We start from the raw sequence: 24666 nt of genomic DNA, 5'->3' as shown, positions 1-24666 counted from the left end.
CGAAACTATTAAGCCGAGTTTTGGGATGTGACAAAAGTTGAATATTAGAAACTTCAATAGTTGTTTGGAATAAGTTTTTGTAAAAAAAAAAACTGCTAATGGTTTCTTGATGAAAAGTTTTAGTTATATTTTTGGGAACTGTTGATGTTGCAACTTTACTTATGCTTCTAATACATGCATAGATGATGTGAAATTTATTAAATTAATTTTACCAAAATTTTCAATTTTCAAGTTTTGAAAACCAAATTACTTGTGGCGCATTTTTGTATGAGATTTAGGCATTTTTGGGTTGGCTTGTATTCTATTCAATGAAAGAGCTATCTCTTTATTTCAAAACCCGTTTTGAATCACTTAATTTCGAGTTCGGGAGCTCAAGTTATGACTGTTTAAGTGAATACTACGTGAACAATAATTTCTTTACGGGATTATTACAAGAATTATGAGTTTTGGGTTTTGATTCTTATTTAAATCATATTAGGTTCGATTTTAAGACTTAATTTTTATTATATATAAGTCTAATATTGAATTTATTTAGTTTTATATTTTTGGTATATTTTATTCTGAATTTCAAGATATTTTAAGTGTTTTAACTTCTTTATGAGTTTTATATTTCTTAGTTGACAATAAGGTTTAGGTCAATTAGAATTACTTTTTGCTTAGTCAAATTAGAATTTTAATTAAATTATGAGTTTTTTCATTAAATTTGTAGCCTATATAAAACAAATTTTTTTCAGTATATGAAGTGACTTTCATTATTCATTATGTAAAACACTTTTGATTATTTGATTAATAAATATACTTTTTGGAGCATTTTATTTTGCAAGATTTAATTCTTCCTTTTTATTCAAAAGATTCTTTTTACTTAATCTTATTCAAGATTTTGGGAGAAGTTCTTCAAACTTCGGGTTGTCAAAAACTTGTTCTTGGAGGGTCGATTAGAGCCATTGATTGAGTTTGTCAGAAAATCTTACTCGAAGGGTTCAATCGGATATTTATCCTTCTATTTATCTCCATCAGTTTATCTATTCCACCTTCCACATTTACTTTTGTTTTCTTTATTTATCTTGTTGTTTAGTTTTTTTTAATAATTATATTTGCTATTTTTATGTTCTTAGGTCTCAAGAAAGCATCTTCCAAAGTCGGTTTTCTACCTTAGAGGCTTTTAAGCATTCGGTCATTCTTCTCTCCTAATCTAGTCAATTTCGCATTGATTCAGGTTGCACCGGTCGGTGCGCACCATTTTAGTAATAAACTAGAACACTCACTTCTCTTTTTCGCACTGGTGTAAATTCTAGTCTGTACCGGTTGCACCAGTCGGAACATTGCACACTGATCGGTGCATGAATAATTTTAAAACATAAATAAAATTATTATTTTTACCAACTTTAATTTTTTTATTAACTAAATTTAAAATTTAAGCTTCTAAACTTTAACCTAGTTAGTGAAGCAACCTTAAAATTTAAAGTATAAAATTAATACATAATAAAAAAGTAAAGAATTTATATGCAAACAAACTAAACAAAAAAAGAAAAGATAAAATTTCTAAAAGCTTCACAAGCACAACTTTATGTTTATGTTTTTATTAAACTTTCATTCTATATATTTAGTATGGGAAGACCTTAGTGTAGATTTTTTTGAAATAATGTTGTGGATAAATTTGCTATTTAATGCATGAACTTTGTTGGGAATTAACCCGTTGATCTACTATAATTTGATATGACAAATTAGGCTCGGTATACTTAAGGAGCTAATTCTCGAGCAAATTAGTGTCTTTTGCATAATTTTTTGTAATTTTTAGATTTCAAGTTAATAAGTAAAAATGTCTCGTTTTTACTCATTTTTGTGACCCAATTTGACCAATAATGTCATTGGGGGGCCTAAAATGTGGTTGAGTAGTGTAAAGACGTGTTGGAGGTTGAAAACGAGTGATAACTGCACCAAAAGAAAGGGTATCACAATATCCAAACATTAGAACCGTGATACCTCCAACAGTATGGAAGATTGGAGACCATCATTCAGTGGTATCGCGATATCCACCCTTCAAAGAAGACCCCAAAGCTTGAAATTGCCTGAGGTGTCGTTATATCCTCTTCTAGGTATCGTGACACCGACACCGTGAGAGAAACAAAATTGGACAAAAAATGTAGTCTTTGTCCACCTGATCTACCAATCAACCAAAGCCCGTGTAGGGGCATTTTTGGCAATAAAAAATATATCAGATTGTAGCCTAAAATAACCAAATTGGGTTTAAGAGGAGAGAGACACACATTAGCTTAGTTTTAGCCTTAGTTTTCTCTAGGTTTTCTATTAGTATTTTTGCACTTTTTCTAGGGTTTATATTTTCTCTTCTTCCTTCTTAGTTTTAAAGTTTATTTTTCCTGCACTTACTTCTTGTTCTTGATGTTCTTAGTGTTAGTTAAGTTAGTTATCACTGTAGCTTAGGTTTATTTACAATTTTAGCCCCTATACCTTGGTTGTAAGACATTTCTAACTTAGTTTAATGTATTTTAGTTTATTTTACTTTCAATCAATTAAAGTTTGTTCCTTTTATGTTTATTACTTTAGATTTTCTTGTTGAATGCTTTTAGTTTCATGTTCTTTAAGTTTTCTTGCCTAAAAATCTAAAATTTTATATATTTCTTGAACTTTACTTTAATGGCTTCTTTACTTTTCATTTCCATGTTCATTCTCTTTATTTTCAACATGAGTAGCTAAACCTAAAAGGGGATTGGTTGATGGAGATGTGGGTAAGTTAATTTTTGGACAAAGGACTAAATCGTAATAAATTAGACTAAATCTAATAGACCTAAAAACTTAGGAAGTGACACCCTTTAAGGAATATCTAGGAAAGTGAGACTAAAAGGTAATCTTGTTGTGCACCCATTCATTAGTCTCGGATTAATCGGTGAGGTCGAGAGATAAATCAGATTAATTCGTCTAAGTCGGTAAAATTGAGATCGAAAGATAAAATGGACCTACTTAGTCATTTAGATTTAAGTCCCTTATTCGAGGATTGGCGAACCATATCGAAATCAACCAACCACTGTTAGTCATTTATTTGGTTAGTTTCTTAGTTTTGTACTGTTTGCAATTTAGTCCTTAGATTAGCTTATTTAATTTTCTTGCAAAATTTTATTGTTATGATTTGTCGTACTATAAAATCGTATAAGTAGCTGCTTAGACTCTTTACTGTATGTTATTTATCACTCAATCACTACCTCCTTTGAGTTTGATCCTTGGTATACTCTGATGTTCCATTGTAACACTACAAATATTACAAATGACATGTATGGTTGCAATAAAGTCACGCTTATAAAATTGTTTTATAAAATCATTTATTTTATGTGCACATGCAAATGCAGTCAAAGTTATTGGCGCCGTTGTCGGGGAGACAGTGTAAGATTGAGTAATTTTTAGTGTAAATGTTAAGTAGAGATAAGTAGCAAAAGTAGGATTTATAGATACAACTTCATATTTCTGTTTTAATTAGCTTATTGACTTTCTCTTGTTGGTGACCGATTAGAAGTCATGTTTAATGTTGAATATAGGTGGCCCGAAGGACCGTTTGTGTTTGATGCAGACGATTTGATATTGCTTTCTAGGATGATTATAGCCCTTGTGGGAGACAATGATACAATCCTTGTTATGATTCGTATAGTTATGCATGTTTGGTAAAAAGTGAGAACAAAGAATGAGAAGGTAGTTGCCCGACATATGAACCATACAACCATTATCCTTTAAATTCATACGATGAGGAGAATGCATATTGGAGAGAACCTAAAGAGCACCACGATCAACCCATTTGAGAGAGCTCATTTGAGGATGGTATGTCTGAATGCAAGGAAAACATGTGAGCCATACGAAATCAGCTAGATTTGGTGTTAGAGGCTGTCAAATACTGAGTTAGGGAGCAAGATTTGGATGACGAGTGAGTCAAAACGGATACTACCAAAGTCGAGAAGGAGGCCTCCTATTCCATTGTTGAAAAAGCAACATTAAAGGTTAATTATCAACAAGAGGTGGAGGTCGGAGACTTCAGTGAAGTGTTAGGCGATATCGAAAAGACCCCAAATTGTCATGAGGTAAATGTGGAAGAGCCGCCACGTTTATTGAACATTGTAGAAGAGATATCATACCCTAAGTTGACCAAAGATGTGCCTTATCAAAAGAAATTTCAAATAAAGATAAAGAACTTAGAAGAAGTTGAGTTTGTAATCCCATCATTGATGATTCCTTAGGAAGTGCAATGGAGTGGATAGAAGAAATTTCTCAAAATGAACATCTTGCAACGACCTAAGTCAAGGCAAGATCGAGTTATGCATTTACTGAAAGGGGCCCTGATTAACCTAAAGATGAACAAGTGAAGGGTTAAAGTTTCTAGGACTTCGTGAAAATTTCATTTCGGTGGAATGAAGGATCATCCAAAATAATTCTTTGAATTCGCTTTAGCATATTTAACTATCATTCTGTAAATAATCAGTGTTTTGACTCGAAGCTCACCTTGGGCAACCTTGGATTCTGAAAAGAGTAACTACTTGGGATGTAAAACAGTGGAATCACGATATCCATCATAGGATATCGCGACATCATTGGCAATTTAGTGGAGGGGTTTTTTGAATCTTTCTCGGTATTACAATATCAATTCCTGGATATCGCAATACCCAAGTGTGTCACTTAAAAAACGTATCCTATTTTTGTGACCCATGAGTTTTTGAAGGTTTTTAAACCTCCTAATGCTCTAAAAGTCCTAAATTCTTCAACTAGATGCCCTAACAACAGACCATCTTCATCTATCAAATTTTTCTCCCCAAAAGCTCCCACCAACATATTTCAAGTTCACTCTAGGGTTTGACCCCTTGATCAGCTGTAAACGTCACAACAATAATGTGCAAGCGTGCACTGTTGATGCAAGTATAATAGACAGATGTGAGTCTATCGAATATTGATCTCACAGGGATGGTTGTCTTTTGTCTATTAATGTCTGTGCAATACCTAGATAGAAACGAGATAAATTGTGAAGATTGTTGTGGAAGCAATAACTTGAAAACAATAAGATAAAGTATGCTATGGATAAACTGGGATCCCTAACATGAATCATCAGTAGTATACTAAGTACTCACAAGGTATAAAATATATGTGATTGTTGACGCAATAAAATTTAATGTATATCTTACCAAATGCCACTATTTTATTTAATCTGGGACTTAACCATGCACATTAACCTCACTTTCCAATGATGGCAATATGGAACTATTAAGAACAAGTGGACTAAATTCCTTTAGTCCTTACTCAACTTCCATTGAAATGCTTATTAGCTCAAACTGTCACTGCACCTTCTAGTGTCAGTGACTACAATAACACTTTCGTGTTTAGAACATTCAAAACCCCAAGATTAAAAAATAAAAATAAGATTTAATAAGATAACATTTAACAAAGCATTCATTGTATTTCCATACAGTAAAACACATAAAGTAACCACCAACGTTTTCAAATAAATGAGAAAGAATCGAGTGGAGAATACTATTCCTAGGCTACTCGATTGAATCTCTCTATTTCCCCTTGTTCTGCACTTAGATCTCCTCGTTAGGAGTGGATCTACATCAGCCTTCACGTTGGCTCACCCAAAGGAGGCTTAAGCTGCCATGGCCGCAAGCTTCAAAATAGGGTAAGAGAATGGTAGTAAGCCAAAAAATCCTCTCTTCTTTCTTCTCACATTATCCTTTTATGTTTTCCTCAATAGTACATGTGTCCTTCCCTCAGGATTCTTCTGTCCTTGTTCGTACAAGGTAGTTACACCGAACTGGATAGCTCACGCATGGTTGGCTCTTATTAGACAGCTGTCAAATGCGGTGACAATTCTGGACGCAATCTGGAATTAACTCATGCAGCGACATTAATGCAATAGGATAGTAAAATTAAAGATAAAATAAGCTAGGATTCACTGAGTTATAAAATGCAATTTACTAAACTGAACATGTTAAAATGTATGCTAAATGTAACTAAATGGGAACAATTTAACCAATAAGTAGAGGGAAAACTTATGTTCTTTTTAGTGCTATCACCTCTCTTTTATGATTTTATTCATGCTCTAACTTCTTACTGCAAATTTCTCTTCCGGTGTAGTGGGGGCAAGAGTGTGGGGATATTCATCATGATTTAACAACGTTGTTCACCACTACAACGGTTGTATCGTACTTCTTCATTGCACTGTAAAGCATCTATCATACTTTACTTGTTCTACATTGGTATCCTTAACTTTTTCATTATGCATTCAAAAAGGTTGAACTCAATGGAACCTCTCAATACTTCGAATGACTCCATCAAACTATTATAGTATGTCCAAAGACCAATCATGAGATGATTGTAATTACATACTTTTTTTACCTTGTTTATTAATATAAGATATTGTCATTATTATTTCAATTTCTTTTTCTATGTATATAAATAAATTGAATTGTAATAAAGGCCTAAGAACAAATATGATTATTCTTAAAGGGTCTTAACAACAATAATGCATTGAGACTAATGTGTAGTTGATTGATGACAAAGTCTTGTCATTAACATAAGGATGTCAAAATCAGTACATGAGTATGTGCTATTGAACAACATATTGGACTGACTTGCTATGAGTATGTTTCTTGGATTATTATGTAATAGTCACAACATTGCTCATAGTGATAACTATGTCTACGATTCTCAAACTTGAGATCATCATTACCCGACATCATGAGTCGTATATTTTGATATAGTCAAACGTCTTCCGTAACAAGTTGTATTGAAAAGACTAATGTTCGATATGCCACAATTTATGTAGTGGGATATGGTTGATAAATATATGATTTGTCCCCCCTACATAATAGGAGCAATATCTTAGACCACTTGATTGAGTGAGACTAGAAATGCATGGCCATGCTCGAATACATTGATATGAGATATCATACTTATTTATTGTAGTCTACTCGAGATATCAAGAATCATGAGATTAGATTATGCAAGTGTGACTATTCCATGACTTGTGTCCAATCTAGATATAAAGGACAAAAGGATGTAAAACATGAAAGGTTTATCATAGAAATGTTATGTCGAATTACGACTTCTTGTAACTTAGGTAGCAATGATGCATTGCTAGATGCCACTCATTGCTTATATTATTAGAAATGTTATAGTGTTAATACTAACATTATAAGAACCTACAGGGTCAAACACTATGGTTAAAACAAACAAAATCCAAACACAGTTGATATTGTGTTTAGTTTTCACATGAATTAAATTAATTATTGAATTAATTTAATTTGATAGTTAAATAATAAACGAATTAAATGTACAAGCTTGTTGTACACAAATAGAGAACATAGTTAAAATTAATATATGAATTTGATTCATATAAAATTTTAACAAGATATAGTTTACCGAATTTATTATAATAAGTTATGATAATTAAGATTTCGGTCAAACATTGAAATATGGTAGCTATAATTCTTTTTTGGAAAGAATATAACGTTTTAATGCTTTCCATATGTTCTCTATAGGTTGATTCTATTTTAATATATATATACTAAAAAAATCCTAAATTAGGGTTAAGTGTGTTTTAAAAGAAAAATAAGAAAAAGTTCTAGTAGTAGTTTTGGGAGATTTTTTCTAGAAAAGTTCCAAGAGATTTTTTTCCATTTGTTTTAATACCGGGTGGATTACGTAGAGGCTAAGACATTTTTGTTGGGGATTGGAATCAACATCAAATCAACAGTATCCTTTCATCGTTTTTCAATTAAGAAGGTATATCTCCAACCTTATTTCAACTTGTTTCGATCATCATACATGGATTCGTGATTGTGGATCACCAGGATATTTTTTTCGTTGTGCCACGAGGCGTATCAACGATCCCAACATGAACATAGTACATGGAAATTTGTGTCAATAGACTCAAAATATTTTTTAAATGAACTTCATGGATGATCTTTCATCCATGAATGTGGGTTTGACCCTGAGGCCTCTTTCAAAGATGAGTTTTGAGACATTGTGAACTTTCACGATTGACAAGAATTTTGCCTTTGGCCTTAAAGCCCTTCAGTGCCCTCTGTGGTTCTAGATTTCTATGCTAACTTGAAGTTTTCTAATGATGATAAAGTTTATGTCAAGGGAAAAGAGGTTGAAGTCTCTCCTTTCATAATTTGTAAGTATTATAAAGTCCATTTTTATGTAAATGATGAGATTAAACTGCTCAAGCTAAGAAATTTCAATGGTATAGATTTGGACTCCATAATGCATTACCTGACGGAAGGTCGAGGAGAATGGGAACAAGAGATTTATACAAATCTATCCTTCTTGCTAAATCCGGTCTTGCTACCTCCATTAGACAAAATATGGATGCATTTCTTCTATACAAGAATCAGCCTCGCACCTAGTTCCAAAATTGTTTACCCTTTCTAAGCTATTTTATTGGCTGCTATTTTGCAGAGGAAACAAATTTGTTTAGGGACATGGATCTACAAATTTATGGTACATTGTGTCATCAGGGACGAAACTGGAGTTTTCTTCCCACATCTAGTCACAGACCTGTGTAGAGCTGCAAAAGTGCCAATGAAACCGCTTGAGCCTTTTCATCGACCAACCACACACGTGATAGGCGACTCAATCTATAAGAAATTCAAGGCACTCCAACAGGAGCAACATGAAAAATAAAATCGAGTACATGAAAAAGAGGAAGAGCGGGCGCAATCATACCCAACAAAATTGAAAATAGAAAACGTGCTAAAAAGCATTTAGAAACGACTTGACGAGCTAGTGGAGCCCAGATGTTATGACTACCAAACAATCGAAGTTATGAAGTCGTATGTGGAAAGATGTGCGTGCGACCATGGGGGAGAAAAACTAGCTTGGCCAACGAAACAAAAAAGATCCTGTGGAATGGAAAACCATGACGATAGGAGAAAGGAAAGGAACGAAAAAGCAAGGAACGTCAAATCTAGTAGAAGTCAAGAAACAACAAGCACAATTCTTGTATTTGTGCAACCGATTAGAGGAGGGATCATTTTAGAAGGATCTGAAGAAAGATTAAGCCAGCGTTATGAATTTTTGAGCGCAAGAGGAAAAGGGAAGCACCCTATAAAGCTAGAGTTGATCTCTGATGACCTGGATTAGTTACATGCTTTCACATTTAATTTTAATTTTATTTTTTTATGCAACATGTAAACTATAAACTACTTTTGGATTTGTTCTTGTTCTTGTTATTTTTATTTTTATTTTTGTGTTTGGTTGTTTTTGTTTTTGCTTGTGTGTTTGTTATATGTGCAGTGAATTACCCTGAAAGACTACACAACATTGCAAGCTTCAACAAGGAGGCAGACCCCCGAGCTAGTCTGATGCTCCATTCTAGGGAAGTCTGGTAACCTTCTATCTTTCTTTAGACACACTGGGGACAATGTGTAGTCTAGGTGTGTGTGGTATGTTAGTTTGTGTGTTTATTTTAACCTTTTTTCCATTTTCAAAAAAATTCAAAAACTCTAAAAAAAATTCATTTTTTTTGTTTTAAATTCCTCAAAAATTCCAAAAATATTTTTCATTTTTATTTTTATTTTGTGTAATTGCATGGTGCTTTGACTATAATTAGGTAATAAGTTACTAGTTGTATATATTGAATAAGTACATAGAATTGTCAAACTTGTAAATTTTTAATGATACTAGATAATTTTTTATTCTTAATTGTAGACTAATTAGTTTAATTAATTAATTAATGTGTATAATAGACTAGAGGCAATAAACTAAATGAAAATGTATAAAGTGTACCATAGGATGAATAAAGTATAAAAATCCTTGTAGATAAATAATTTAAATTGTTAATTGTTTATTTAAATAGATGTATGCTTTAAAGAATTGGTGCTAGGTGATTGATTCAGGAAAGACCTTAGGCATTATTTAAAATGGCCTTGAGCCTAAAAGCTTACTTGTTGCTATGTACACTAGTTCCTATATCTTTGAGCCTCGAGTAACATTTTCTTGTAATCCTTAACATCAAAGCCTCGAGCCTAAACAAGACTAGTACTTGATCCTTCTTTGTCCCATTCTTTAAATGCGCTATGTAATGGACGTCAGTCCATAAACATTGAGGGATAGGTAGAAACATTATGGTGACTTTGTGTGCGGAAAAAGAAAATGAAGGGATTATGTGAATTAGTACTTTCAATAAAAAAGTGAATAAAAGAGTGAAAAATAAAGAAAAAGAGAGAGCTAAATCAAAATTAAGCTAAAAAATGAAAATCTTTCGATTCATATTTATAAATTTTGCACGTAGTCATCTTGCCTAATACCTTTTAATATTTTGGAGAAATAAAGTAGAAGAGAGAAAGAGAAATAAGGAGGTGAGCTTGTAAATGAATTGGGGACAAGTAAGGAACAATGTCGCGTGTTTAATAATTTATAGTGCTTGAACCCATTTTAAGTACTAATTTTTTGAATTCCAAACTGTCCTAAGCCTTAGAGCACTATAAGCCTAGAAGACCTTTGGGACCCAAATAAGTCACCAACACAATAATTCTTAAATAGCTTGCATTTGTTTGAATGAACATGAACAATTTTTTTTTAAATATCTATGACTGATCCTCATAATTTATTTTGATGGATAAAATTTTTACATATGTTTATTTCCATTGCTTCTACATCTAGTGACATTTTAATTTAGTGAACTAATATGTTTGTATTAGGAAAAAAATGTTAGCTAGATATCGCTCTTAAGTTGCATGTGAGGTAATTCTTGTATGAGTTTGATGTTTTACCACTATGTGACTTAATTGTCTAATTTAGTCCAAGAGTCGTCTTTTCTTTTGCATGTTTGGTGTGCTTGCTTGAGGATAAGTAAATAGATAAGTGTGGGGGAGTTTGATCTGTCATAATTTGATATGGCAAATTAGGCTTTCTCGGTATACTTAAGGAGCTTATTCTCAAGCAAAGTAGTGTCTTTTGCATAGTTTTTTTTTATTTTTAGATTTTAAGTTAATAAGTGAAAATGTCTCATTTTTACTCATTTTGTGACACAATTTGGCCAATAGTGCCAATGAGGGGCCTAACATGTGGTTGAGTGGTGTAAAGACGTATTAGAGGTTCAAAACGTGCGATGGTGACACTAAATGAAAGGGTATCACGATATGCAAACCTTGGAATCGTGATACCTCCAACAATATGGAAGATTGGAGACCATCATTCAGTGGTATCACGATATCCATCATTCAAAGAAGACCCCAAGGCTTGAAATTGCCTGAGGTGTCGCTATACCGTCTTCTAGGTATCACGGCACCGACGTCGTGAGGGGGACAAAATTGGATAAAAAGGGTAGTCTTTGTCCACCTAATCTACCAATCACCAAAGGCCTGTGTAGGGGCAATTTTGGCAATGAAAATCTATCAAAATGTAGCCTAAAATAGCCAAATTTGATGAGGGGGAGAGACATACTCATTAGCTTAGTTTTAACCTTAGTTTTCTCTAGGTTTTCTTTTAGTTTTTTCGCACTTTTTCTAGGGTTGATATTTTCTCTTCTTCCTTCTTAGTTTTAGAGTTTATTTTTCTGCATTTACTTCTTGTTCTTAATGTTCTTAGTGTTAGTTAAATTAGTTATCACTGTCTAGGTTCATTTACACTTTTAGCCCCTTTACCTTGGTTGTAAGACATTTCTAGCTTAGTTTAATGTATTTTAGTTTCTTTTACTTTCAATTTATTAAAGTTTGTTCCTTTTACGTTTATTGCTTTAGATTTTCTTGTTGAATGCTTTTTGTTTCATGTTCTTTAAGTTTTCTTGCCTAAAAATCCAAAATTTTATATTTTTCTTGAGCTTTACTTTAATGGCTTCTCTATTTCATTTCCATGTTCATTCTCTTTATTTTCAGCATGAGTAACTAAGCCTAAAAAGGGTTGGTTGATGGAGATGTAGGTAAGCTGATTTGTGGACAAATGACTAAATCATAATAAATAGGACTAAATCGAATAGGCCTAAAAACTTAGAAAGTGACGCCCTTAAGGGAATATCTAGGCAAGTGAGGCCGAGAGATAATCTTGTTGTTCAACTATTCATTATTTTCGGATTAACCGGTGAGATTGAAAGATAAATCAGATTAATTTGTTTAAGTCGGTAAAATTGAGATAGAAAGATAAAATGGAGCCACTTAGTAATTTAAAGGATTTATGTCCCTCGCTCAAGGACCAACGAACCATATCGAAATAAACCAACCATCGTTAGTCATTTATTTGGTTATTTTCTTAGTTTTGTACTCTTTACAATTTAGCCCTTGGATTAGCTTATTTAATTTTTTTGCAAAATTTTCTTGGTATGATTTGCCGCTTAGACTCTCTAGTGTACACTACCTATCACTCAATCGCCATCTCCTTTGGGTTCAATCCTTGGAATACTTCTGTGTTCCATTGTAACACTACAAATATTATAACTGGCCTGCACACTTGTAGTAAAGCTGCGCTTATAAATTTGTTTTATAAAATCATTTGTTTTATGTGCACGTGCAAACGCGATTACTCATGTATGCAACGAACAAGTAAATATAATAAAATTAGGAAGATCAAACACGCAAATTTCACGTGAGCAAAGTCCTCAAAAGAGGATAAAAAACCACGATTAAAAGGAGATTTCACTATTATAAAGGAGAGTATAAAAGATGGAGAGAATTAAAAGAAAAATCGAAGCCCCAAAAACAAAACCCTTTAAAACAAAGAACAAAATTCTCTCAATCAGAATAGTTGTGTTGTATGTAACCTAGAGTAACTATGGCCTATTTATTGGCTGAAATTTGTAGCATATTTGACTAGAATAACTCTAGGTTAATCAGAGTTTAAGTGGGAAACTAGAAATAGAGTTTAACTGGGAGAAGAAAATAAAAAAAACTTGAATTGCACATCGCCATGACGTGACGTGGCATTGCATCATTGAGACGAATGAGGATCGCATAATCAGGACGATGGCTTTCTTCTTGTCATGACGTAGATTGCTTGTCAAGACAGAGGACACTTCCTCGTTGCGACGTCACACACTGTTTAGTCCAAAATGCGAGGCATAACTCCAAAAATGTCCACCTTTATTCGTATTTGACTTAACTCCCTTGCCAAGCCCTGTTATGGGCCTAATTGATTCTTCGTTGGGTACTTACCAAGTTCAAGCAATGCTTGACCATTGAAACTGGTAGGCTCTATGTCAACAAGTCGATTGTATTATGTCTTGTGCCAATTTTAAAAATCTAAACATCCCCTTGAATGATCACCTCTCGAACAAAGTGATAACGGATGTCTATGTGCTTCGTTCTTTGCATTTGATCTTTGGTGAGATGTATGGCACTTTGACTATCACAATATATGACAGTTGCCCCTTTTTCACTTGCCAGTTCACTAAGCAGGCCCCGTAACTAAATTGGTTCCGTTACTGCTTCAGTAATTGCCATGCATTCTACTTCAGTAGTCTACAAAGCCATTGTAGCTTGAAGTGTAGCTTTCCAACTAATGACACAATTCCCAAAAGAAAATAGGTAACCTGTGAGAGACTTTCTTCGATCCAAGTCTATTGCATAATCAGATCAACATATCCGACTAAATCGCTTTGAGTTCTTTCGAACTCTAAGCACATGTTAGAAGTACCCTGCAAATATCTGAAAATCTATTTAATTGCATGTCAATTTAACTTACCAGGATTGGTCATGTATCGACTAACAACAATAACAACATGTGAAATATCGGGACGAGTGCATACCATTGCATACATCAAACATCCAACTTCGCTTGAATAAGATACTTTTGAAATGTACTTTTCAGCTTCTTCATTTTGTGGAGAATCTGAAATTGGGAGCTTAAAGTGTGCAGTTAAAAAAGTACTTATCAGCATCTTGCATCTCAAATCACTCAAGTATCTTCATGATGTACCTTTATTGTGATAAAAACAATTCCTTAAAATGTCTATCTCTCAAAATTTCCATCACTAAAATTTTCATGGTTGCACCTAAATCCTTCATCTCGAACTTAGAGTTAAGCACAATTTTAAGATCGTCAATTTCAGATGGATTCTTAGCCATAATCAACATATCATCAACATAAAGTAGCAAATATATAAAAGAATCATCATCAAGACATTGTAGATAAACACAACTGCCATACTTCGAGAAAAACCAATATTCAACATGAATGAGTCGAACTTTTTATACCACTACTGAGGAGACTGCTTCAAACTGTACAAAAACTTTTGTAAGAGACAAACATGATCTTCTTTACTTTCAAATTTAAAGCCTTCTAGTTGTTGCATGTAGATGTCATCCTCAAGGTCATTGTGAAGGAAAGTAGTCTTCATATCTAACTGCTCTAATTCAATATTGTTTAATGCCACAAGAGCCAAAAGCACCCGAAGAGATCTATGTTTCACAACGAGAGAGAAAACTTCATTAAAACCAATTCCCTCCACTTGACTATAGCCGTTTACAACCAATCTTGCCTTGTACCTAATGTCGTTACAACCCGAACCTTCCTTCTTTTTAAACACCTATTTGCAACCAACGATTCTTTTATAGATTAATGGTTTAATTAGCTGTCAAGGCTCGATCTTTTGAAGTAACGTCATCTGTTCTTCCATTGCAACGAGCCATTTGCTAGTGTGGAAGTCTAGAAATGCCTCATAATAACTCAAAGTATCGATTGAATCAATGCTTTCAGAAATATTTAGAGCATAAGCCAGTAGGTTTCCTTCACAATATTTCAGTGGTGGTTGAATTTCTTGCCTTTTCCTATCACGAGCCAACTTATAATTAGTTAAATAAGAAGGTGAGGGTACCTGAGGATCAGATGAAGTCATACACTGATCCGAAACAATTTTAATTTCGTAAGAATTAGGATTTTTTTGTGTCATCGTGATGTTGCTTACTTTCTCATCAATACAAAAATCCTGTTCGTCGTGACATTGCGATGAGGCTCTTTGTGTCGTCGCGACATTGCCCCATGTTTCAGCTTTTAACTTCACCTTGCTCGAGACACTCTGATTTGTTGTGTCTTTAAAAATAAATGTCCCTTTTTCTGATCAAAATAAGGCAGATTCATCAAATGTAACATCTCCGCTGACAATTATTTTGTCAGATTCCAAAAACAGTTTTAAAACTTTTGTACCGGCAGAGTACCCCAGAAATATGCATTTAACGACCCTTGGATCGAGCTTTCCCTGGCTAACTTTAGTATAAGTAGGACAACCGAAAATTTTAAGATTAGAATAATTGAGAGGATTACCTAGCCATATCTCATCTGGAACTTTACCATTCAATACTCGATGAGGAGATTGATTCACCAAATAACTTGCCAGGTTTACTGCTTCAGCCCAAAATTTCTTCCCTAAGCATGCATTAGAAAGCATGCATCGAGCCTTCTCCAGCAAGGTTCTGTTCATTATTTCTACAACTCTATTCTACTATGGAGTTCCAACAAAGGTTCGATGTCTTTCAATTCCTTCCTGTTTGTAGAAATCGTTGAACTCTGACGAATAGAACTTAATGTCATTATTCATTCTCAACCGCTTCACAGATTTTTTGGTTTATTTTTCTAATAGGATCTTCCACTATTTGAAGATTTTGAATACTTCGTTTTATCTATTTCAAGAAATAAACCCAAATTTTTCTAGAGTGATCATCAATAAAAGTTAGGAAATATTTATTACCACCATTTGAAATGTCAAGAGACCGACCCCATAAATTGGAATGAATGTAATCAAGAGTCCCTTTTGTTCTATGCAATGTTGGATAAAAGCTGACTCAAGTTTGCTTCCCAAAAATACAATGCTCGTAGAAACCTAAATTACCAACTCTAGTGTCTTTGAGTAGACCTTTGCTGCACAAGACGGTCATACCTTTCTCACTCATATGACCCAGTCGTATATGCCAAAGTTTGGTTAAATCGAAATTAGTGGAAAAGGAATCACATCGCAACATTGCGACATGGAGAATATCATCGCCTAGACATTGCATCGTCACAATGTTGGAGTCTTCCTCATCTTGACATGGCGACAATTTTGGTTGTTCTTTGGTAATTTTAGCCGCACCAGTTACTGATGGCCCTTCCAGAACATATAGGTTGCCTTTTTTCTGTCCTCTCATGACAACGAGAGACCCACGAGAAACTTTTAAGCCGTTTGACTCAATAACGATCTTACAATTGCTAGAATCCAAAATTCCCAACGAGATGACATTTGACAGTGTCTGAATGATTCCATCATGCATATTAATTTGTATGGTTCCTATGCCGATTATCTTACATGGAGAATTACCCCCATAAACACAACTCTACCTTTGACTAACATGCACGTGAAGAACCAGTCCCTATTGGGACAAATGTGATAGGAGCACCCTGAATCTAGGATCCATTTAGAGGTAAGCTTGGAGCTTTCGCTCATCAACACCAATATGAAATCATCACCTCTATCTTCAGCTACACTAGAATCAGTAACTTCAGCTTTCTACTTATCTTTCTCACCTTTTTCGGTATCCTTTTTAATTTTATTTTGAAGTTTCTAGCATTCTACCTTAACATGACCCACATTTTTACAATAGCCACAGTATTTGTCACGTTCTTGGATTTGGATCTCGCTTTAGACCTGTTTCGATCTAGTTTTTTGGATTGTTGTCTGCCTCTTGCAACTAGAATTGAGGCTTGCCCATCTGACCTTTTTTTGGGCGTAACTCGTTGTCAAGTTTATCCATGCTCAGCAGATTCCTCTTCACGTCCTTAAATAAGAGATGATCTCTCCCATAAATCAGACTTCCTTTGAAAGTTTTATAAGAAGAGGGAAAAGAGCTAACAACAACATAACTTAATCATCATCTTTAATTTCTATTTCAAGATTCTTTAAGTCATTAAGAAGGGTAACAAACTCACTAATATGAGCTCTAATAGACTCACCTTCAACCATTCTGAACGTGTAGAGATGTTGTTTTAATACTAATTAGTTGGCCAAGGATTTTGTCATGTACAAGGCTTCCAATTTCTTTCGTAACGTATATGTTGTTTTCTCCTTCAAAACCTTTTGTAACACATTATTTGTTAGACATAATTAAATTGTGGATAGAGCTTTTTTATCTAACCTATTCGATTATGATTGTTCCATGTCTTCAGGTTTCCTCTCTACAATGATCTTCTCAAGATCACTTTGGATCAGAATTGCTGACATGTGAACTTGCCACAGACTGAAATTTGTGATACTGTCAAACTTGTCGATATCAAACATTGATGTTGCCATCTCTGAATGGGTTGAATGCGAAAATTGAACTAGCTCTGATACCATTTTGTTGAGAATTAACTCGTGTCTGCAACGAACAAGTAAATATAATAAATTCGAGAAGATCGAATACATAAATTTTACGTGAAAAAACTCCTCAAATGAGGACAAAAAACCATGAACAAAAGGAGATTTCAATATAATAAAAGAGAGTAACAAAGATAGAGAGAATTAAAGGAAAATCCAAAGCCTCAAAAATAAAACCCATAAAAAAAACATAATTCTCCCAATCTGAATATTTGTGTTGTATGTAACCTAGAGTAACTAAGGCCTATTTATAAGGTGACATTTGTATCATATTTGACCAGAATAACTCTAAGTTAATCAGAGTTTAAATGGGAAACTAGAAATAGAATTTAATTGGGAAAAGAAAAAAAAATTGAATTGCACATCGCCACGTCATGACGTGGCATTGCGTCATCGAGACAAAAAATGATTGCGTTGTCGGGACGAGGGCTTTCTTCTCATCGTGAAGTTGGCTGCTTGTTCGGACGAAGACCACTTCCTCGTTGCAACGTCACACACTATTTAGTCCAAAATGGAAGGCATAACTCCACAAACTTTGTCCTTATTTACCTTAAATTTGTTAAATAATGAAATTTTATTTGTGAAGTTTATTGATAAATAATTTATATAATTAATTAATATTTTTATATTTGAAAATATTTAATCTAATTCATTTGATATATTTAAATATTATTATTTTTAAAACATCAGTAAATTCAAAATAGTACACCAAAATAGAATGGTATCGGTACGTACCAGTTCAAGTAGAAAATGGTGTGCCCACAGGTGTGGTATTGACTACCTTGTTCTCGCTTCAAAATCGACTCTATTCTTTCTTTTTCTTCACTTGTCTTTGTCTTTTCTTTACTTTAATTATTAGTCTTAATTTCCATTTTTTCTTTGTTATTATCAGGCATAAAAACTCATCTTGCTTGTTGTCCAAGACATCAGAATTTGGTTTGGAGCCACCGAGTCAAAATAGAGTCCTCTCTCGAAACAACTTCAAATTAACTTGGGACTTGTGTGGACCCTACTCTTTTATCAACTTCTTTGATTTTTTATTGCATGTTCAATTCTATCAGAGTTCTCTATGAACAACACTAAATAAACCAAATTCAAATATTTCAAAAACAAAAAAAATACCATATATTAACCAAAAACTAATCTTACAATTCAGTAGTTTCAATTAAAGCAAATTTAGGAAACCAACTACATCAAACACATAAACACTAACTACATTACTTTATAAACATCATCACTAGCATACATATTATCCAAGAAATTATCATTCCAGTACAATACACCATTTTCTTCCTTTTCAAATCTTTTGCATTCTTCATCACTATATTCAGTTGTTTTTCCATTGATTTTATTTCAGATTTTAACTCTCAAATTACAAATTCTTTTTCATTTTGGATTCAACTAACTTTTCTCAGTTCCTCATTCTTTTTTAAATTCATAAATAAAAAAGTTTTCCCTTTCACTTAGTTCCTCGTCATTGTAACCTCTAAAACTCGGCCTAGATGTTATGGCCGAATTCTGAAAGCTACATTGGCCACCGGAATGACACAAAAAAATTCTTGTAATTTTAAACATATTTTAAAACCATTTGCCTCTTTATTCAAAACTAGTGAACTTGGTTATTTTTCATAATTTCAGGAAAACATGTTAATTTCAAAAATCAATTGTCTTTAGAATTTCATTTGTAAAGATTAATCATTTCAAAAACTAAGTTGTATTTTATTAAAAACTTATTTTCAATAATGCAGCCGAAATTAGTGATAATATCATATTTTCATTAAAAACCAATTTTTCATGCAAATCATTTAAATATCAAATAAGCAGTTTAAAACTTAAAGTCATGCAAAGTAAAATAAAAATCCCTGAATAAAGTCTCATGCCACAGTCTATATAAAAATTATTATAGTCCCAAAATAATTATTAAAATTATGTTTAAAACACTTAAAAATAAAAACATTCGAGAAGCTCTTCTGATAGCCATGTGCAAGTCTTAATCTAGGGGGTTATCTATAAGATTAGTAAACTAAGGAGTTAGGTAATAAGCTCATTGTGAGTCTTGACTCAAATATACAGTAATAAATAGTGTAAATAACAGTCAAGCCATTCAATAACAGAGAATTTGAAAACAGTACGAAATCACAATTTCAATATGCATGATCATGTCAATGCAGTATTTTCAAAAAGTATTCCTATCCAACTCCACTACACATCATAGTAAGAGTTCCTTAGACCTCATCCAGCCAATAACACACCAATTTGTGGACAAGCCACCAGTAATGCAGATAAACTGCCAGAAACGTGATCAAGTCACAAGTATTGTAGACAAGCTGCCAATTATGTGGACAAGCCACTAGTAATGCAGATAAAGTGACAGCATTGCAGACAAACTGGCAGTATTGTGGACAAGCAACCAGAAATGTAGATAAACTGCCAGTACTTCCTCTTTGCATAATCGTCCTAACCACAATACAGTATGACATGTTTTTAACAATAACAGAGCAGTACAGTAGGCATGATTAAAACATGCAATCAGTAGCAGAATCAGTAGGCATGAATTATCATGCGATCAATATTTCAGTAATAGTGGTCATGATTTTATCATGTGATTTATTTTTTAACAGAATCAGTGGCATGTTTTAAACATGCAGTCATATTTAACAATCTCAATGAACATGATTTAACATGCTTTCAATATCAATATCAATATCAATATCAATATCAATATCAGATCGATGACATGTTTTAGCATCACAATAAATACGAAACAATATCGAATCATACAGTGACATTACACACACCTTTGGCAGTATAGATTCCTCAAATCGAGGTACTTACTTGTAGCAAATCCTTAATAAGGAATTTATTATGCATCTTGAATCCTTTATGTATTCATTTAGTCATAAGTTTGGCTAAGACGAAAACAATTATTTTGAAACACATATATATAATTTTTATAGATAAATTCATCCACTATTTTAATTTATTAAGATCTCACACCTTGAATGAAAGTCACACGATGCAAAGTCTACACCTTCACAATGTTTACGCTTTAGATCTATCCAGATTGCGCTTCGATTCTATTATAACATTAAGGTACCAACACCAAATACACATTTTAGTTTCGGTTATAGTCCAATATAGTTCTCTTACGAAATCGAGTGAGGAACTTACTTTATTACTCATTCGAATAGAGATCCAAGTACTTCCCTTACCAAATACATATGTATAATGTATAATGTATAATGCTATTATAAAGTGTGATACAAAATTAAGTGACCAATTATGTTATAAGTGTCATAGGTATTAAAGAGTCATGAAAATAATATGTAGATACCATAAGTTATATTTATAATTTGATGAGGGCCAAATTATAAATACCCAAAACTAATTTTATAATCAGTTATTTTAAAAAAAGGTAGTGATGTCAAGAAATATATATCATATTTCTTTTCTATCCCTATCAAAAAGAATTATACAAAGAGAAAAACTATTTTCTTGGAAGATCAAAAGCTTCTGGGCAATCTCTAACAATGGATTTAGGTATGCTTCCGCATTTAGTTTTGTCCTTGATTTATTCTTGATGATCTAACATGATAAATATTGATTTATTAAGTTTTATATCAAAGTTTTACGATTCAAACATTTGTCTCATGCAACCTTTTCCCATACCAACCCAAACTTGGGAGGATATCTCATAAGCCTTTATTTTAGGACTTGATTATGATATTATCTTGGTGGCCACCGATTGTCCAACAAATACTCACTTTGATTCTATTGCTCACCCTTGTACTACCAAATCTATTACTAAATACTTTTTGTAGAGAAATTGTCCAACTTCATGACATCCCAAGATTCATGTTTTTGACGTGATGTTATATTTTTTAGGGCTAGTTTAGTAATGCTTTTGAGAATTGCTTTTAAAAAGTGTTGGGAAAAGTGATTTTGAGAAGTACTTTTGAAAAGTTTGATTCAAGATTCAAGTGTTTAGTATTGTTTTCAAAAAGTGCTTTTGAGAAATAAAATGTTCATTTTAGGCATTGTGTTATAAAATAACCAATAAGCATTTAAATAAGGTTCAAATTAGTTAAAATTATATTTTAATAAGAATATAGAAAATAATTTATTACAATTTATTGTTAATATTTTAATATATGAAAAATAAAATTTAAATTTTAATATAACAAATAAATACCATGTGTTGGAGGGGTGAAAACGTAATTAAGCTGTCAAAAATATTTTTAGGAGAGAAAAGCTAAAACTTTTAACTTCTCCATTTAGGGAAAATTGCTTTTGAAAAGTAAAAAATTTATTTTAAAAGTTACCTTGTTTAGCATTTCTTTTGTTTCAAAAATATTTTTTATGTCAAAAGTGCTTCTAAAAGAATTGCTAAACACAATAATAATGCTTTTTTGTACGAACTCTCTTACCTTACTAACACCAAATTAGGTATAAGCACATTTTACAATCCCTCCAAATAGAGGTAGTGAATCCGTGGTTGGTGACTTTCTTAGGATGCTAACACCCACAAGTATACTACCTACCATGGTCCCAATTTTCTTTCAATACTGGGTTGCATTCTTCCTCTAGCACCACACCTTTCAAACCAGTCTATGGCTATGACCTTCCAAACCATTTCTTCTTGTTTGTGGTAAAACTAGAATTGGAGAAAAAAGTTCATCAATTTCTAATAACCTTTTGTATTAATAATTATTTTTCTAATACAATAATGATTGGAGTGACTGGATAAATAATTTCACAAAATTTTTATTTACGTATAAATATATTTATAACATTGTAATAATGATAAATTCTAATATATTTGTAATTTTAAAAGAAAAACCCTAAATTCGTAAAAGTCAAAAGCTATTATATAAACCCACAGGCACCAATTCATCACCTCCCCCCCCCCATCTACTCCGCCCATCGTCTGCTTTTGCCAAAAGACACCTAAAGACGCCACTTTGAAAACCGGAAATGTCGGACGAGGAGCATCATTTCGAGTCCAAGGCCGACGCCGGCGCTTCCAAAACCTACCCTCAGCAGGCCGGCACCATCCGCAAGAACGGTTACATCGTCATCAAAAATCGCCCCTGCAAGGTTCCCTCTCTTGATTCTTAGAAATTTGTTATTTTATTTTATTTTTTTAAAGATCTGTTTGATATTATCCTGAAACTAAACTCGTATTCATCTTTTCTGATTTAGTTTTTTTTTCTTCCGATTGTTAGGGTTCAGATCTGTTGCTTTTTTTTTTATAGTTGGAATATTGAAATTTATATGTTAAGTTTGATATTAATTGAAATCTGTGTTAATTTTTACTTTTTTCTTTATAGCTGTTTATTTACTTTTTGTTTCCAGAAATTTTACCATTAGAAATCATGAATACTAAAAATATTATTTTTATAAATGAAAATAGCAATCAAAGAGGAGTTTACTTTTCTGATATTTTTCTGTATCTTTATGCAAACTTTTGATGTAAGAGCAAGTTGGAAAAAAGTATATATATATATATAAAACACTAGACTCTTTAGTGTTAAAATATTAGTAGTTTTTTAATGAATCTTCTCATCACGAGTCATAACCAAGCATTTGATGCATGTGACTTATTAGTGTTTGATGGGTTGACTGAAATGTTACTTGGACGTGTGTATGTGGGATATGGACATCTGTTTGATACAGAGATTTCGGTTTTATTAAAATTTTTCAATCTATTTGAAGGGTCCTAGGAGCGATATATCCTTGTAACCGTGTCTAACTATGCATCTTATACGGGTAATTTGTAAAACAAGAAAGAATCGGAGTAATATAGATTGGTTTTTTATTTTAGTAAACTTGATTTCTGTTCTACGGTGTGTGGCAGGTTGTTGAAGTTTCCACCTCCAAGACCGGGAAGCATGGTCATGCAAAGTGTCACTTTGTTGGAATCGATATCTTCACTGCCAAGAAGCTCGAAGATATTGTTCCTTCTTCCCACAATTGTGATGTATGAAATGATTACTTACTCCATAAGTCTTTGTTGTTTCTCTTTTGTTGTTCTAACTTTTAATCTGTCATGTAAATTGCATTTGTGTTAATGAATGTTTATGTTTTGGGTTTTAACAGGTTCCGCATGTCAATCGTACTGACTACCAGTTGATTGACATTTCTGAGGATGGATTTGTAAGTTCATTTGTTTCTTTTCCGCTAGAAGTTGCATGTTTGCTTGTGTTTTTTAACTTGTTAATCTCTTCAGGTGAGTTTGCTGACTGATAGTGGAGACACTAAGGATGATCTGAGGCTCCCAACTGATGAGAACTTGTTGAAACAGGTTAATTAACACTTTTCTTTTTGCATATATTTTCAACATACTGCTCTTTTGCTATAGAGTAACCTTTGTTGTTGTATACTGATATGAATTCTGGAAACAACAAAGCCTTTTTTATGCACTTCCTAGTAGCTCAGTATGGGATGCTGCCCCTTTCTGAAGGGGAGGTTAAAACTGAGCGTGTGAGAGCTCTGCGTATACATACAACTGCCATTGCGTTTTTATATTCTTGATAGTTATAGTTTAGTTTCGTATCTCTGCACCCTTTATGTGGGATTGCCGTTGTTAACATCATTGTTCGACTGCAGATCAAGGATGGTTTTGCTGAGGGAAAAGACCTGGTTGTGTCTGTGATGTCTGCAATGGGGGAGGAGCAGATCTGTGCTCTGAAGGACATTGGTCCTAAGTAATTTGAGATTTTATTTTCGGACTTTAATTGCAATTTTAGATTAAAGCTTTTTATTTTTTTCAAGAACTTTAATAGCTTTGCGTCTTGGAATTTGGGTGTTTTTTTTTTTATATATATCTGGATACGAGAAAAACACCATTGCTGTTATTTTATTGTTGTGATATGATTCTCTGTTTTTACTACAAGGCTTTGTTCTTGGGTTTTCATATTTGTGGTGTTTTTTTCTTTGCTAGGATTTTTCTAGGCAAATTACACCATTACTAATGTTTGAGTTTTGATTTAAAGTTTTATTGAAGAGAAAAAGGATGTTAATGTTAAATAACATCTGGTTGAAATGAAAATGTTTAAATAATTTATATTATAAAATAAAAATTTATTTATAATGTAGTGATTAATTGGGTAGGCATGGTATTATTAGCCCTTTATAGAAATAAACATTAAACGTCTAAAAAGGTGTTGCTAAGTGTATACATTTTTCTATTTTATATTTTAAATATTCTGTATAAATTTGATTGAACTGAAATAAATATAACGCTTGGAATGTTGTTGCTATTTCTAGCTTCCTACACAAGCATTGTGGTTGAACCATACGAACCCTGAGCCATTCGAAGAAATTTAGCTGTCTGAATAGCCATTTAGCCT

The 24666-nt window shown here is 32.9% G+C and overlaps 1 protein-coding gene across 1 annotated transcript; it reads left to right on the top strand.

Annotated features, from left to right (window-relative positions):
• Window positions 1-21657: 21657 nt before the first annotated feature.
• Window positions 21658-24230, top strand: LOC107949816 (eukaryotic translation initiation factor 5A). The gene is made up of 5 exons (XM_016884582.2): window positions 21658-22411; window positions 23172-23294; window positions 23414-23470; window positions 23544-23618; window positions 23924-24230. The coding sequence occupies exons 1-5, from the start codon at window positions 22289-22291 to the stop codon at window positions 24023-24025; spliced, it is 480 nt and encodes a 159-aa protein (XP_016740071.1). The 5' UTR covers window positions 21658-22288; the 3' UTR covers window positions 24026-24230.
• Window positions 24231-24666: the final 436 nt, after the last annotated feature.

This window comes from Gossypium hirsutum, chromosome D03 (assembly GCF_007990345.1).
Source record: "Gossypium hirsutum isolate 1008001.06 chromosome D03, Gossypium_hirsutum_v2.1, whole genome shotgun sequence".
Taxonomy (NCBI): Eukaryota; Viridiplantae; Streptophyta; class Magnoliopsida; order Malvales; family Malvaceae; genus Gossypium; species Gossypium hirsutum.
Note: the sequence above shows the minus strand (reverse complement) of the source record. Positions and strands in the feature narration are given on the sequence as shown.

What these genes read in the sequence shown, in the direction of transcription:
- LOC107949816 (XM_016884582.2), top strand. Translation starts at nt 22,289, where the DNA reads ATGTCGGACGAGGAGCATCATTTCGAGTCCAAGGCCGACGCCGGCGCT. An exon ending in ACATTTCTGAGGATGGATTT is followed by an intron (nt 23,471 to 23,543) that starts GTAAGTTCATTT and finishes TAATCTCTTCAG; the next exon opens with GTGAGTTTGCTGACTGATAG. An exon ending in ATGAGAACTTGTTGAAACAG is followed by an intron (nt 23,619 to 23,923) that starts GTTAATTAACAC and finishes GTTCGACTGCAG; the next exon opens with ATCAAGGATGGTTTTGCTGA.